The following is a 12,737-nucleotide window of genomic DNA, read 5'->3' on the forward strand; positions in this document are numbered from 1 at the left end:
TACCATCTATGTATGGATCCTCAGCCAATATAACTTAACTTTGCTTATTTTTCAACTTTATATAAATTGAATCATGCAGTGTGCATATTCTTTTGACTTGCTTCTTTCTCTCAGTTTTGTGTATTTAATCCATGTTGTTGAATGTAGCTGTAGTGTTCTTTTCCATTACCACAGTATTCCCTTATATGACTGTGCTACAGTTGATCCACCTACTGCCAATGAACTTTTGTGATTTTTCCAGTTTGGAACTATTACAAACAGTGCTTTTATAAACATCGTATCTATTTTCTGGAATGTTTAAATGTGTTTTGTTTTGTCTGAGATTTCATTCTAGCTCTGGAATCAGTAAAGTCCCTAGTGTTGTGAAATCAAAACTTGTTTGCTCAAGAAAGCAGACCAGAGTTGAAAAAAATCGTTGTTTCTCAAAGTATGGTCCAAGATGACCCACATCAAAATCATCTAGAGAATTTGTTAAATACGAAGATCAGAAGGCCCACCAGCCCAAACATACCAAACGAGAGCTTCTGGAGATGAGTCTTATGTAGATCACCAGGCCTCTACTTTCTGTGGATGTTACACATGTGGTGAGACAAATCTCACCAGCCGGTCAGCATAATGTCAGAAAATTTTAAGAGAGGAAGGGGTAGTAATGTCTTCATGCCCAGGAAATCAGCTCTCACCCTACTTCCTCTGATGTTGGCTCCTTGTGATCTCCCAGAAGACTCTGCCCTTAGCACACCTGCAAACTGAGGTCCCAGCTTTTGCCTTCTTCTCCACCATCCTCTCCCTCATTCCCCAAACTCTGGCCTATTCCTACCCTGCTCCAAATGCTCCAGAACACTCAGAAGTCTCATTTTAACTAATTTCAAAGTCTTTCCATGACCCATAACAATACTTTACCTCAATAGGGCACCTAGTTTTTGTTGTAAATAGACTTTATTTTTTAGAGTAGTTTTGAGTTCACAGCAAAATTGAGCAGAGTTCTCATATACCCCTGTGCCCATACATGCACAACCTCCCCCACTATCAACATCCCACACAATAGTAGTACATTTGTTATAATTGTTGAAACCAACATCAACACATTATCACCAAAAGCCCAGTTTCTTTAGGTCTTGACAAATGTACGACACATATCCACCACTACAGTATCAGTTTCACTATCGTAAAAATCCTGTGTTCCACCTATTCATTCCTCTCTCCTCACAACCCAATCTTTTCTGTCCCTATAGTTTTTACCTTTTCCAGAATGTCATAGTATGTAGCCTTTTCCAATTGGCTTCTTTCATTTAGTGATATGCATTTAAGTTTCATATCTTTTCATGGCTTGACAGCTCATTTCTTTAGAGTGCTAAATAATATTCCGCTGTCTAGATGTTTATCCACCTAATGAAGGACATCTTAGTTGTTTCCAAGTTTTGGCAATTATGAATGAAGCTCCTATAAACATTCATGTGCAGGTTTTTGTATGGACATTTTCAACTCTCTTAGATCAATACCAAGGAGTGCAATTGCTGGATCGTACAATAAGAATATGTTCAACTTTGCAAGAAACTGCCAAACTGTCTGCCAAAGTGACTGTACCTTTTTGCATTCCTATCAGAAAAGAATGGGCATTCCTGTTGCTCCACATCCTCACCAGCATGTGGTATTGTCAGTGTTTTGGATTTTGTCCATTCTCATAGGTGTGTAGTGGAATCTCGTTTTAATTTAGGAACCTAGTTTTTGAACTACTCTTTACTTTTGTTTTGGGAGTCTTGTGTTTTAAAATTTCGCACAGCAAAACTGTAAACAGGTAACTTTTTTATTATTAAAAATGGTCTTATTTATAAACATTTAAGACTTTCTCTTCTTTTCCTTTTCAATACAGATAAATGCAGAGGGGACACCAGAGGAAGTTTTTCTTCAACTCTGCACAGCTATTGATGCTATTTTCTGAAGACAAAATGCATGTTGTTGAGAGTGGAGACAGAGAAAAATACTATAAAGTTCACACCTTAACACAATGTTTCAAGTTAAACTTTTTGTGTCCCCCTCAAATTCTGACATTGTTGTCTGCTTCCCAGCTTGACCTGAGAGAGGCATCTGGAAATCATGCATGGTGTATTTGGTATTATCCAACCACCCTTTTCATCATAATTCAGACAGCTGTCTGTACTCAATAGCACGCACACTTTTATATCATATAGGTTGCACCTCAGAGCTAAGTTAGTATGTGGACAGCAGTGCAGTGCCAATCTGTGTCAGTTGTGCCCTCCGATCATTTGGTCTACTTTCATCAAATAGGGAGCTAGCATCCCTCTATCACATCTTCCTTCCTCTACCCAAGATTCATATGCTATTGCCTGATGAAGGCCAGTAATATGGGGGGGCAAGCCTGGCATCTTCGGCTGGTGACTCAAGGCTTATCCACTAGTAACTTAGAGCCAGACAGATTAGGTTGACAATGCCAATTATTGATAAGAAATCTGATTAAACTGGAAAAATTTGATAAGAAAAAAAAGTGAAATTGTATATTGTATTGCTTTTCCAAGATAGCAAAACCCAAGAGTCACAAACAACATCTCTCTATTCATGTTTATGAAACTGGCTACTTGGAATACTATCATGATGGCTGAGAACAAATTGAAGAAAACTGTCTAACCTAGTCTCTTCTGTACCTAGTGGTACATTTTGGCAATTATGCATTAATGTCAATGACCAAATATAATTTTAAAGCATGAGATGATTTATGATTGCATTCATTGGACTAATGTCAACTTACAGTTTTGATTTTAAATGATCACCTATTTACTTAATATTGTTGCTGTGAAAAATACACTAACAGTAGCAAAACTGATGTGGGTAGGAGGGGCATGTCAGTACACAATGTTTATAACAGATCTCAATGCTGTATGTTTTAAATGGGCCTTTTCCAGGGGTTGGCAAACCATATCATAAGCAAATGTAAAATTGTGTTTCCTCGCATCAAACTAGTGAAGTTTGGGTTCTCTTTTGTGCTATCAGTTGCCAAAATCAGAGCTTCTTATATATTCTACTGGAATAACTGCATCTGCCTCTATTCAGTCACTACAAAAGACCAGTTTCCGTTTGCATGACTTTTTTTGTTGTTGTTGTTCAATGGTTGTGCAGATAAGAATCCATTTCTGAAACAAAACTGTATTTTTAAGGTCATTTTTTTCTTGAAATGGATATGTACAAATAAAGTAAATGGAACACAGGATAACTCGTTTTCTATTTATTTGTAACTCACATCATTCTGTAAAGCATTTGAAGCCTTATTCCAAACAGAATTAGAAGCAAACACAGTAATAGTTCAGATTTACGATATGCTCATATGGTTTTAATTTTGGCCATAGATCACTTTCAAGCTAGTACAGAAAGAACTCTCAGTGTATTCATGATACATGGTTAATTTTCGTATTTCCTTTTAGTCATTCTTAAATAGAAATGTCAGTGTTTGCTAAAGAAGAAATTAAATTTCTTTGGTTATAATTATGCCTCTAAAAACAAAAAGGGGCATGTTCCTACAACTCATACAGTTGTCAAATACTTTATTACTACCCCAAGTTGTCACACACTTTATAGGGGAGCACAAGTAGTATTTGAGCAAATCAGAAAGTTACAGGATGAAAATTATCAGTTGTGCCAGGAAACATAAAATGACTCTTTGTAGGAATTAACATTCTTTACACACATACCACATATTGGCAAACACAGTCCATGCCCACCACAGCTCTGACAGCTTGGGCAAGGGAAATGAGACAGCAAACTGTAGTTGGCTGCCCTCTTGAAAAATATCAGCAGGGGTAAATGGCTGCCCCTGGAGTATCTAGAGATGCAAATCAGGTCTTCTATAGAACTGTTAAAACATGGTACTGATTTGAATGGCATGAAATGACATCACAACTCTAAAGTAATAGGATTTTAAAGCAGAAAGGGACCTCAGAGGTCTCTGCCTAGTAGATGACCTTGTGTGTATGTAGAAGATAGAAGACATCAGAGCACGATCCAAACTCCATCACAATGGTCTACATTCAAGGCCTCAACTGATCTGGCCCTATGCCTTCTCACCCCATCAACTGCACCACTTTCCTCCTGCTCATTCAGCTAAAGCTACATTAGCCCTCTTAATGGTGCCTGAACAAGCCAAGCTCTTTAGTGGATAAGGGCCCTTGCTGCTATCTTTCTGCCTATTCCTCCAGAATATCCACAAGGCTAATTCCCTCACTCCATTCAGGTCTCTGTTCAAATTTACCCTTGTCATTGAGGTATGTTTTGATTATTCTACCTAAAATGATAGCATGGGTCCCCACTCTTCCATTGTTTTTCTTCAAGAATTATCTTTCTTCACAGCATTTATCTCTACCTAAAACTACATATTTTTTATTTACTTGTTTATTGCTGGTCTTCTGCATTAGACTATAAGCTCCATAAGGGCAAGGCTTGTATCCTCAGTCCCACACAAAGCAATTATTACTGAAAGCTAACATTGAAATCACCTGAACCTTAGTTTTCTCATCTCTACAGTGAAAATCATAATAGTAAACAACCTCAAAAAGGTGTTGTGAGGATCAAAAAAGTTAAGAATATATGTAAATCATTTACTGTTCCTAGTGTTCAATAAAAGGTAGTTGTTTGTCAAAATTTACTGAGTGCCTTCTTCCACAATTAGAACTAAGACCCAGAATTTCTACTCTGCTGCCCTTTCCATTATATCAGTCTAAAAACATGGCTGAGAATCAAGATACGTGGCCTAACTGGGATCCCAGAGAGAACCAAAGTCTTCTCAGCCACCCGAGGTTGAACCGCATCCTCTCAATAAGATAGGATGGGGCCCTGTAAAGGAGATCTGAGGCAAGCCCTCTACGGATCCCACAGACACACACTCAGGTATAAGTGGTATCTCTTACCTTCCTAGAGAAAAAATATAACTCAGCAAAACACTGGTCACACTACAAAAAAATATTTATTGAGATCTACTAAGAACCAGGCCTTAGGGATACAGACATGGATGGTCTCTGTCCTCATGGAGCTAAATGGGAAGCCACTCTCAAAAATCCACTTACTCAGCTACATAAATTGTGAAAAAACAACTTATGGTTTTTTTTTCCTCCCTGGGATCATTAAACAAAAATATATTTTTCATCCAGGTTAGAAATAAAAACAAACATTTTACAGCCTAAAAAGGACAATGCCTCTATAAACTTTAGAAAAAGCCTGCCTGTTATCTGGAAACTTCCAATCCCATCCAGTGCACCTAGAACAATGGCCTTCCAACTTTGTTGTCCACAGTAAAAAATACAGTTTATATAGCATGCCATTTTATAACTAAAAAAGACATTTCACAAAACATCCTTACTACATGTGATATACTATTTTCCCTTTCTTTTTTTTTAATGTTCCTCATACATCAAAATTGTTGTGGTCTGCAATTTAATCTAAACAAAAGGAGAAAGGGAAGAAAAACGGACAAGGCATACTATTAGCTTAAGTGGGAGGCACCAAGCATGCATGGAAACATCTACCTGAGACAGGAGACACAAGCTTTAGTCCCAACTTTGTCTAAAGCCTCATGACCAAATGTTTGCTGTCAAATCAGGATATGTAAATGATATGTGTGTGTGTCTTTCTAATTCATCATGGCAGATCATGTCAGTGTTTTCCCCCTATCCACAGATATGCTTCTCTATTCTGTGCTATAAATCTGGACATGAGCTCAGGTTTGTACTTTTAGGAAACACACACCAGGAAAAAGACTGAAAATCAAATCCTGCACATCTCCACCACCTTAGTGATGTCTGACACAAAAGGAAATAGAGTAGTGAGACAGGCAAACACTGAATCTGAAGCAACTGATCTAGGTTAAAATCCAAGCATCACCACTTTACTACCTCTATGACCTTGGGCAAGTTATTTAACCTCTTGGGCTTTTATTTCCTCACATGAAAACAGAATAATAAATGAACCTGCCTCATAAAGCTGTGAAAATTTAATCCTTTACAATATGCTTGCTTGGCACATAGTAAGCACTATATCAGTGTTTGTTATTATTAGTGCACATCACACAAATCAAAATCTCCTCTGCTTAAATCTTAAAGCAGTCGTTTTAGGTGTCATTAAAAGTTCCTTCGGTTTTTAGCAAAAAATTTAAGCACATTATGTCAGGAAATACTACATCTGAACTATTGACTACTACTTAAGAAGCAATGCTTTAACAAGTAGGTCTATATTGTCTCCCACAGCTAATACTTTGTATAAGATGGAAGGCCTACTTACAAATGATAGCCCTGCCCATTCCTGCAGTCCTTAAATTAAAACAATGACAATACATTACCACTATTACTACCCTTTAGGATCTTTTAAGGGTAAGAGGGCAATTGGCCTAGAACTAAAAAAAATGCAAACTAAACACATCCTTGCTCAAGCAGAAAATAATCATCTTTGCCATTCAAAATTCTCAAAATCTCTGCCTTTGAAAAATACATTTACGTAGTTATATCTACTACTGTTTATCTGTTCACATAACGACTATATCATTCATAGCTCTCTTCCAAAGCATAATTCATACTTTATGGGATTCCCGAATGGATCTAAATGGTTCCCCAAAACTAACAGGTATTATTCCTATACAAACACAGAAGTCACAGAAGTTACCATCAAGTGCTACTGTCTTGCTACAAGTTGAAGGTAGGTCTTCTGGCATATTCACTTAACTTTTAATATCAAAAAGCCCAGAATTCTAATAATTTCTCTCTTCCCCAACCAATTAATTCCAGGGTGAGAAGTTATGCTCAAGTCCATTTCCTTTTCTTCCTGATGCAATATATTTTATCAACATCATCAGTAATCTTTAATTAATATATTATGTTAAAATTCTCATTTCTACATTAAAGATTATATTACTTTTCTCAATTAAAAATATTCAGGGTATGATTTTAGTACCCTACAATGTATTAGAGGACTAGTAAATAACGTTTCCTTGATTTAAAATTAGAAAAAGCAGGAGACTCTAAAAATTGGGTCAGTATAATACTTAAGCAATCTTAGAATATATATAGTCTTTTCCAAGAGTCAATAATTTCCAGGGAATAGAGTGATTTTCAAAAACCACCTATTTAAATTAAATATGTGGGGTGCTTATTTTCATCAAAAGAATGAGAAAATTTTTCAACCTAAGTTTAGTTTTCACATCTGGACATAACTGCCTTTTTCTTCACCATAGTATGTGTTCTTTTTTATAACCTAGTTTAATTTAGCATTTCAGCATACACAGTGAAAATGTTACCATCTTTTATGGAACTTCTCAAGTTCACCCTCTTTTCCATAATATAGTCCTTACTCTTTTTAAAAAACAGATAGGTAAGGCAAATCTTTAAAAAAAAAAAAAAAAAGGTGGTTTAACACTAGTAAAAAAAAATCGAAAACCTAAAGGAAGTCACAACAAACATTCTATAATATAAACAGACAGTATCCACGTAGTTTATTTCTCACAGTTCTCCTGACAAATGAACATTATTCAAGAACATACTGTATACACAGATAAGAAGAAACATACAAAATGTTTTAAATGATGCACAACAAAATCCAGCAGTATAAAAGAATGCATGTGAACTTTTGCTCACTGCGCAGACTAAATTTAATCACTTGTTTAAATAGTAATAAAAATACAATCTTTTATGGATGTTGTGCAGACTACAAAAGAGGGAAATTATTACCATATATATGATTTTTATATTAGGCAGTTTTCTTTGATGAGTTGCCCTGACAACTCCAAATACAGAGGCAGAAGGCTGTGTATTTTAAAGGAATTAATGTTGTGAATTAGAGACTTTACACAGTTACTACCACTGGCACTTTTCACCATAGTTTGTACACATCACATGATCATCTTATATAACATTACATTTAAAAAATATATCTGAGTGACAATTTTATAACATTCACACACCATGAGCTGGTTAAGGAAGCAATGTCACTGATGCCTCCTGTAGTGCTTTCGCTGTTGGTAATAAGGACAGTTCATTGTGGTTAAAAGAAATTAATTAGACATCAATATGGTTAAGCAGCTCCAATTTACTAAAGGCCAACAATGGCCACCACTGGGACAGTGAGTTCTTTTAAAGTGTATATTCTAGAAGCAAACACCATCATTGGTTAAAACTTTGTCTAAAGAAGTCAGTTTCTGTGCTGAAAACTATTTTCACAAAACTGAAAGCTACTAAACTGTTGTAATATAAATACTTTGTCTTCTCTTTATCATAGTTATGACCAAGTTCTTTGAAACCTTTGGAATTTACTCTCTCTTTAATGTGTGCTCTCGTTTCCATCTCACCCATTTAAGATCACCACCGAGAAGACTTTAGGGTGGTGCTGAGAAATTCACCCAGGAAACCCTTTGCTCACCAGGAATGTTCAGCTGCTGATCTAGAGCCACAACAGTGCAGAGCTGGACTTGACGAGAACACTCAGGAAGCTGTCATGCTGTGAGTGTCATTTCAGGGAAAGCAGAGAATCTTTCCAAACTGTGCACATAACTCACAATGATACCATTGCTATGTGTTGAAGAGGACTAGTATACGATGTTCTCTTCCATGTCATCTGTTTGCTGGAAAGTAGTTTGGGTCAAGGTAATTATAACTGGTGCCCTGGGACACACAGTAGTCTCTGTCTAAAAATGTCTCTGACCTATAAACTGGTTCTAATTGGTGATCTTCCTTGTGAATATCTGTTTCATGTAGGCTGCAAAAAAAAAAAAAAACACACACACACAAATACATTATTACATGGCACTGGATGCATTTTGGCCTCCATATTACAAAACTTCCTTAAAGCTCGACCTGTTTAAAACCATTAATCTATCATGAAAAATCGCTAATGGTAAGTTACTTGAGACAGATAGTGAAAATTTCTTAACTGCCTAGAACCACAAAATTTAATCCACCATAGTTAATGTTATTTTCTAAGTAGTTTGGAAAATTAAATTCACTAGTGGCTGAAAAACTCTTCACTTGTCAAAATTTAAGATCTACAACAAAGAAAACACTTACCAGTCTGAACAAGAATCACAGAAATCCAAAGACATTTCCGGAGGACAATCCTGACAATGCCACCGAACCCCCTGGATAGGTTCTACGCCACAGTTATCACACTATAAAAGATTCAGAAAGCAAAAAAGTATTATGTTACATTGTTCCAAAATCTTTTTTTTTTTTTTTATCCTGCTGTGCACACAGACATCTCCACTTTCCAGATGCACTAGACAGTGGTCTGACACAAAAATGTTTTTAAGTTAGGTACAAATTCTAGCAAACTAGCTGAAATTCCATCTATTCAAGATCAAGCTACAGGTGGGTGAGAGGGGACATTATAGGAAATAACCTTAATATGGTTTTTTTTTTTAATTTTAAGAAAATCATTGACAAACTTGGGCATCTAATTATTAGCAACTAATAATTTGAAAAGTAGCTCATACCAGTGTACAATGACGGTGATTGAGAACCCCTGACTTAATACCATAGTTAAAGCTATCCAAATATGTCACAGAACAATTTAATAGGCTATCGTACGTAACATAAACCCTGGTGAACACAAAATCCTCTCTGAAACTTCTATCTTACTGAACTATTTTCAAAGCCTTAAGCCTCCTAATAACCAATGCCCACCATGAAGAAAAGGCAGATCTAGCTCTTTCTCACTGTGGTGGCATTGTGACAGTCCTCAGTGTGTTCTTGTGCTATTTTAGAAATCAAAGTAAATCTCATTTCTAGTTTTCTTTGATCATCAGACCAACTAGAGTAGCTAGCTGCCTGACTGGCCAACAAGCCATAGCTGGGTCTTGCAGCAAAATTATGAGTTTCCTCTTTAACGGCCAGAGCCGTCAATTGGGAAAATCTCTAAAGAAAAGTAGGGTCACTGAAAGATCAAGAGGAAAAATCATTTAAAATAGTCTGGTTAATGGCCACGCCAGAGGACCAGAGGTATAAAATTTTGTTTTAAATTTCAATTTATCAGTCACAGCACACATCAGAATTTTTATGTATACTGCTACCAGCAAATCTATTTAGTTCGTGGTTTCATTATTATTTTCTTCAATCTCATCAAGTACAGTCAATTCTAATGCCTCAAGGGTTCTTAACAATCTCTACTTCTACAGTCAATTTCAGGACATGCTCATCTTTTGTCTAAATTATCAAAAGAATCTCTAATGTAGTCTCCCTGCCTCAAGCCTTGCTTTCTTCCTATGTATTCTCCATACTAAGGTAAGAATGATCTTTTATTCCTTGACTTCATTTTTTTCAGCCACATAAATAACATACACAAATACATCATTGTTAAAAAAAATTAGCAACATAGCAGTCAGAAATTAAGAGTTATCCACTCTAAATCCACTGCCTCACTGAAGGTTATCAATATAAACAGTTTAAGAATGATCTTTCTGAAATACAAATTTCATGTTATTCTCTGCTTAAAATCATTCAACGATTCCCCAATCTTTTAGGACAGTTTAAACTCCTTAGCAAAATTTCCAAGGCACCTCAATAGCCTCTCACTACTCTCCAGTAGGCACTCTAGTCATACTGAACTATTTGACTTATTTAACTTCTCTAAATTCCTTATGAGATGAAAACAGAAAAAGGGCAGGAACTGACTCTGTCTTGTTTAACTGCCGAATCTCTAGCAAAGTACCGGAAACATAATGAGTATTTTAAAATTTTGTGCTATGAATAAATGTATTTCTACTAGCCTCTCAAAGAACAGTAGAGATAACTGAACTAGCCTCTCAAAGAAGAGTAGAGATAATTGAATCTGAAAGGGAAAAAGAAATTTCTGATCTATGAACAACAGCAACAAAAAGAAAAATAATTTCATGGATAAATGGATAAGAAAAACATGGCGCGCGCGCGCACACACACACAGAGCATTATTCAGCCTTAAAACAGAAGGAAATCTGCCATTTGGGAAAACATGGATGAACCTAGAGGACACAGCATAATAAGCCAGATGCAGAAAGACAAATGCTGTATGATCTCACTTATAGGTAGGTGGAATCTAAAACAGTCAAACTCAGAGGAGAGAGTGGAATGGTGGTTGCCAGGGGCTGGAGAATAGGAGAAATGGGAAGATGTCTGTCAATGGGTACAAATTTTTCAATTATAAAATAAATAAGTTCTGGAGATCTAACGTACAGTATTGCGATTGTTTAATAATAATTTTTAAATATGCAATCCTTGAAATTTGCTGAGAGAGTATGCCTTTAGTGTTCTCACTCCCCGCTCCAACGCACAAAATGCACAGCATGCCTATGTGAGGTGCTTTTTTTAACCTTAAATATTAGTACACTTTAAATATATACAATTTTTGGCAATTATATCAGTAAATCTGGGACATAAAGAGAAACAGCTAGACAGCAACCTCTCATCTCATATTTTACCTCAAAGTATAGATACCTTATCTGTGTGTCTTCTCTCTACTGAATTGTAAACCTCTTGACATCAATAATTGTGGCACACTACTTTGTATAAATGAACAGGATAAGAGCTTAACTTACTTTTACCTATATATGCTTGGAAACTGGAGTTTCAAGCTTCAAAATCACCTTAGATATTATTTTATTGCCCTTTCAAAAATTAAGTAAATAGTAAGATTAAGTAGAATTTTTTACCTTGAAGCCCACATGTTGTACAAATCCACTTTCGGCTTGCATTTGCTGAAGTTTCTGCTTCTTTAACTTTTTAAGCTGTAATAGTTCCTTATATTCAGGTAAATTCCTATACATGATAGGGACACTTTCTTCATCCTATTGAAAAGAACAAAACATAAAACAAAAATGTTAGTTTGATAATTAAAATGAATTAAGTGTAAGAAACAGAAATATAGAATATTTTTCTACTGACAAGATATTTTTTCACTTTTAAGGTAACTCACCTTTCAGTGCTCACAGAATACTAATGCTATTTTTAGCAATATTTCAGACTAATACTTTCGGAGGACTTCTTAATGCAACTGAATTGTAGTAGGCTACTGCATAATCCAAGTACCAGGGAAACACAGCATGACTCCCACCTGTCATACACTAAATGCAGATGCACTCTGTCCAGACTCCAGGCTACTTCAGAGTATCCTTATAATCTACTTCTCCCTGATCTGCAAGAAGCGCCCCTTCTGCAATCTAAAAGATTTTTATGCTTCCTCAAGTAAATCCTATAACATCTTTTTGACAACAAACAAGCCAATCTCTCCTTTGCTTTCAGCTCTGTATGCGCAATGATCAAAGGGATGTAATAAGTTACAAAGATAATTTAGAAGAGTATAAAAGAAATGAATAATAAAAACTATATAAATATATGAAGCTGAAGCTGATAGATGAATCACTAAGTGCTTCCTATTCTCCCAATTTATTTGTGCTATCACCCAGAATCCATTACTTTCCTTTGCTTCCTCATGACTGACCCCATGGTCACTAATTTCCATAACATTCCTAAAAGCATCCCCAATTCACTGACCCCTAGGGTCTATCGATTCCCAATCCTGGATCAGAGAACCCTTGGGCACTTCCCACCCTTTCTGCTCTCCATGTTAGGTATTATTAACTAGTTAGTATGTTTATTTTACAACAAGGAAACTGACATGTATAGAAATTATAACATTTGCTTAAGGTCACATAGTTAATTAGTTGTGAAGTCCAATGATTTGAACTCAGATTCATCTGACTCTTTAACTAATTTTTTATACAC

General features: G+C 35.9%; 2 protein-coding genes across 12 annotated transcripts in view; one reads left to right on the forward strand and one right to left on the reverse strand.

Annotated features, from left to right (window-relative positions):
• The window catches only part of AK5 (adenylate kinase 5), a 195,426-nt gene extending 192,205 nt beyond the window's left edge, over window positions 1-3,221 (forward strand). Inside the window, exon 14 of one of the 3 annotated variants that reach the window (XM_039838642.1) lies at window positions 1,871-2,144. In XM_039838642.1, the coding sequence (XP_039694576.1) occupies window positions 1,871-1,939 (69 nt within the window). In that variant the 3' untranslated portion in view covers window positions 1,940-2,144. Of the gene's footprint in view, window positions 1-1,870 lie in introns of all 3 variants that reach the window. The other 2 variants (XM_039838640.1, XM_039838641.1) reach the window with 2 other exon arrangements.
• A 4,232-nt stretch (window positions 3,222-7,453) lies between these two features.
• ZZZ3 (zinc finger ZZ-type containing 3) overlaps window positions 7,454-12,737 on the reverse strand; it is an 84,990-nt gene continuing 79,706 nt past the window's right edge. For 4 of the 9 annotated variants that reach the window (XM_039838637.1, XM_039838635.1, XM_039838629.1 and 1 more), the window contains 3 exons: window positions 11,666-11,800; window positions 9,051-9,151; window positions 7,454-8,742 (listed from right to left, as the gene is read on the reverse strand). In XM_039838637.1, coding sequence (XP_039694571.1) covers window positions 8,598-8,742; window positions 9,051-9,151; window positions 11,666-11,800 — 381 coding nt within the window. In that variant the 3' untranslated portion in view covers window positions 7,454-8,597. The remainder of the gene's footprint in view (window positions 8,743-9,050; window positions 9,152-11,665; window positions 11,801-12,737) is intronic. The other 5 variants (XM_039838633.1, XM_039838632.1, XM_039838631.1 and 2 more) reach the window with 2 other exon arrangements.

This window comes from Pteropus medius, unplaced genomic scaffold (assembly GCF_902729225.1).
Source record: "Pteropus medius unplaced genomic scaffold, Ma_sr-lr_union100, whole genome shotgun sequence".
Classification (NCBI taxonomy): Eukaryota; Metazoa; Chordata; class Mammalia; order Chiroptera; family Pteropodidae; genus Pteropus; species Pteropus medius.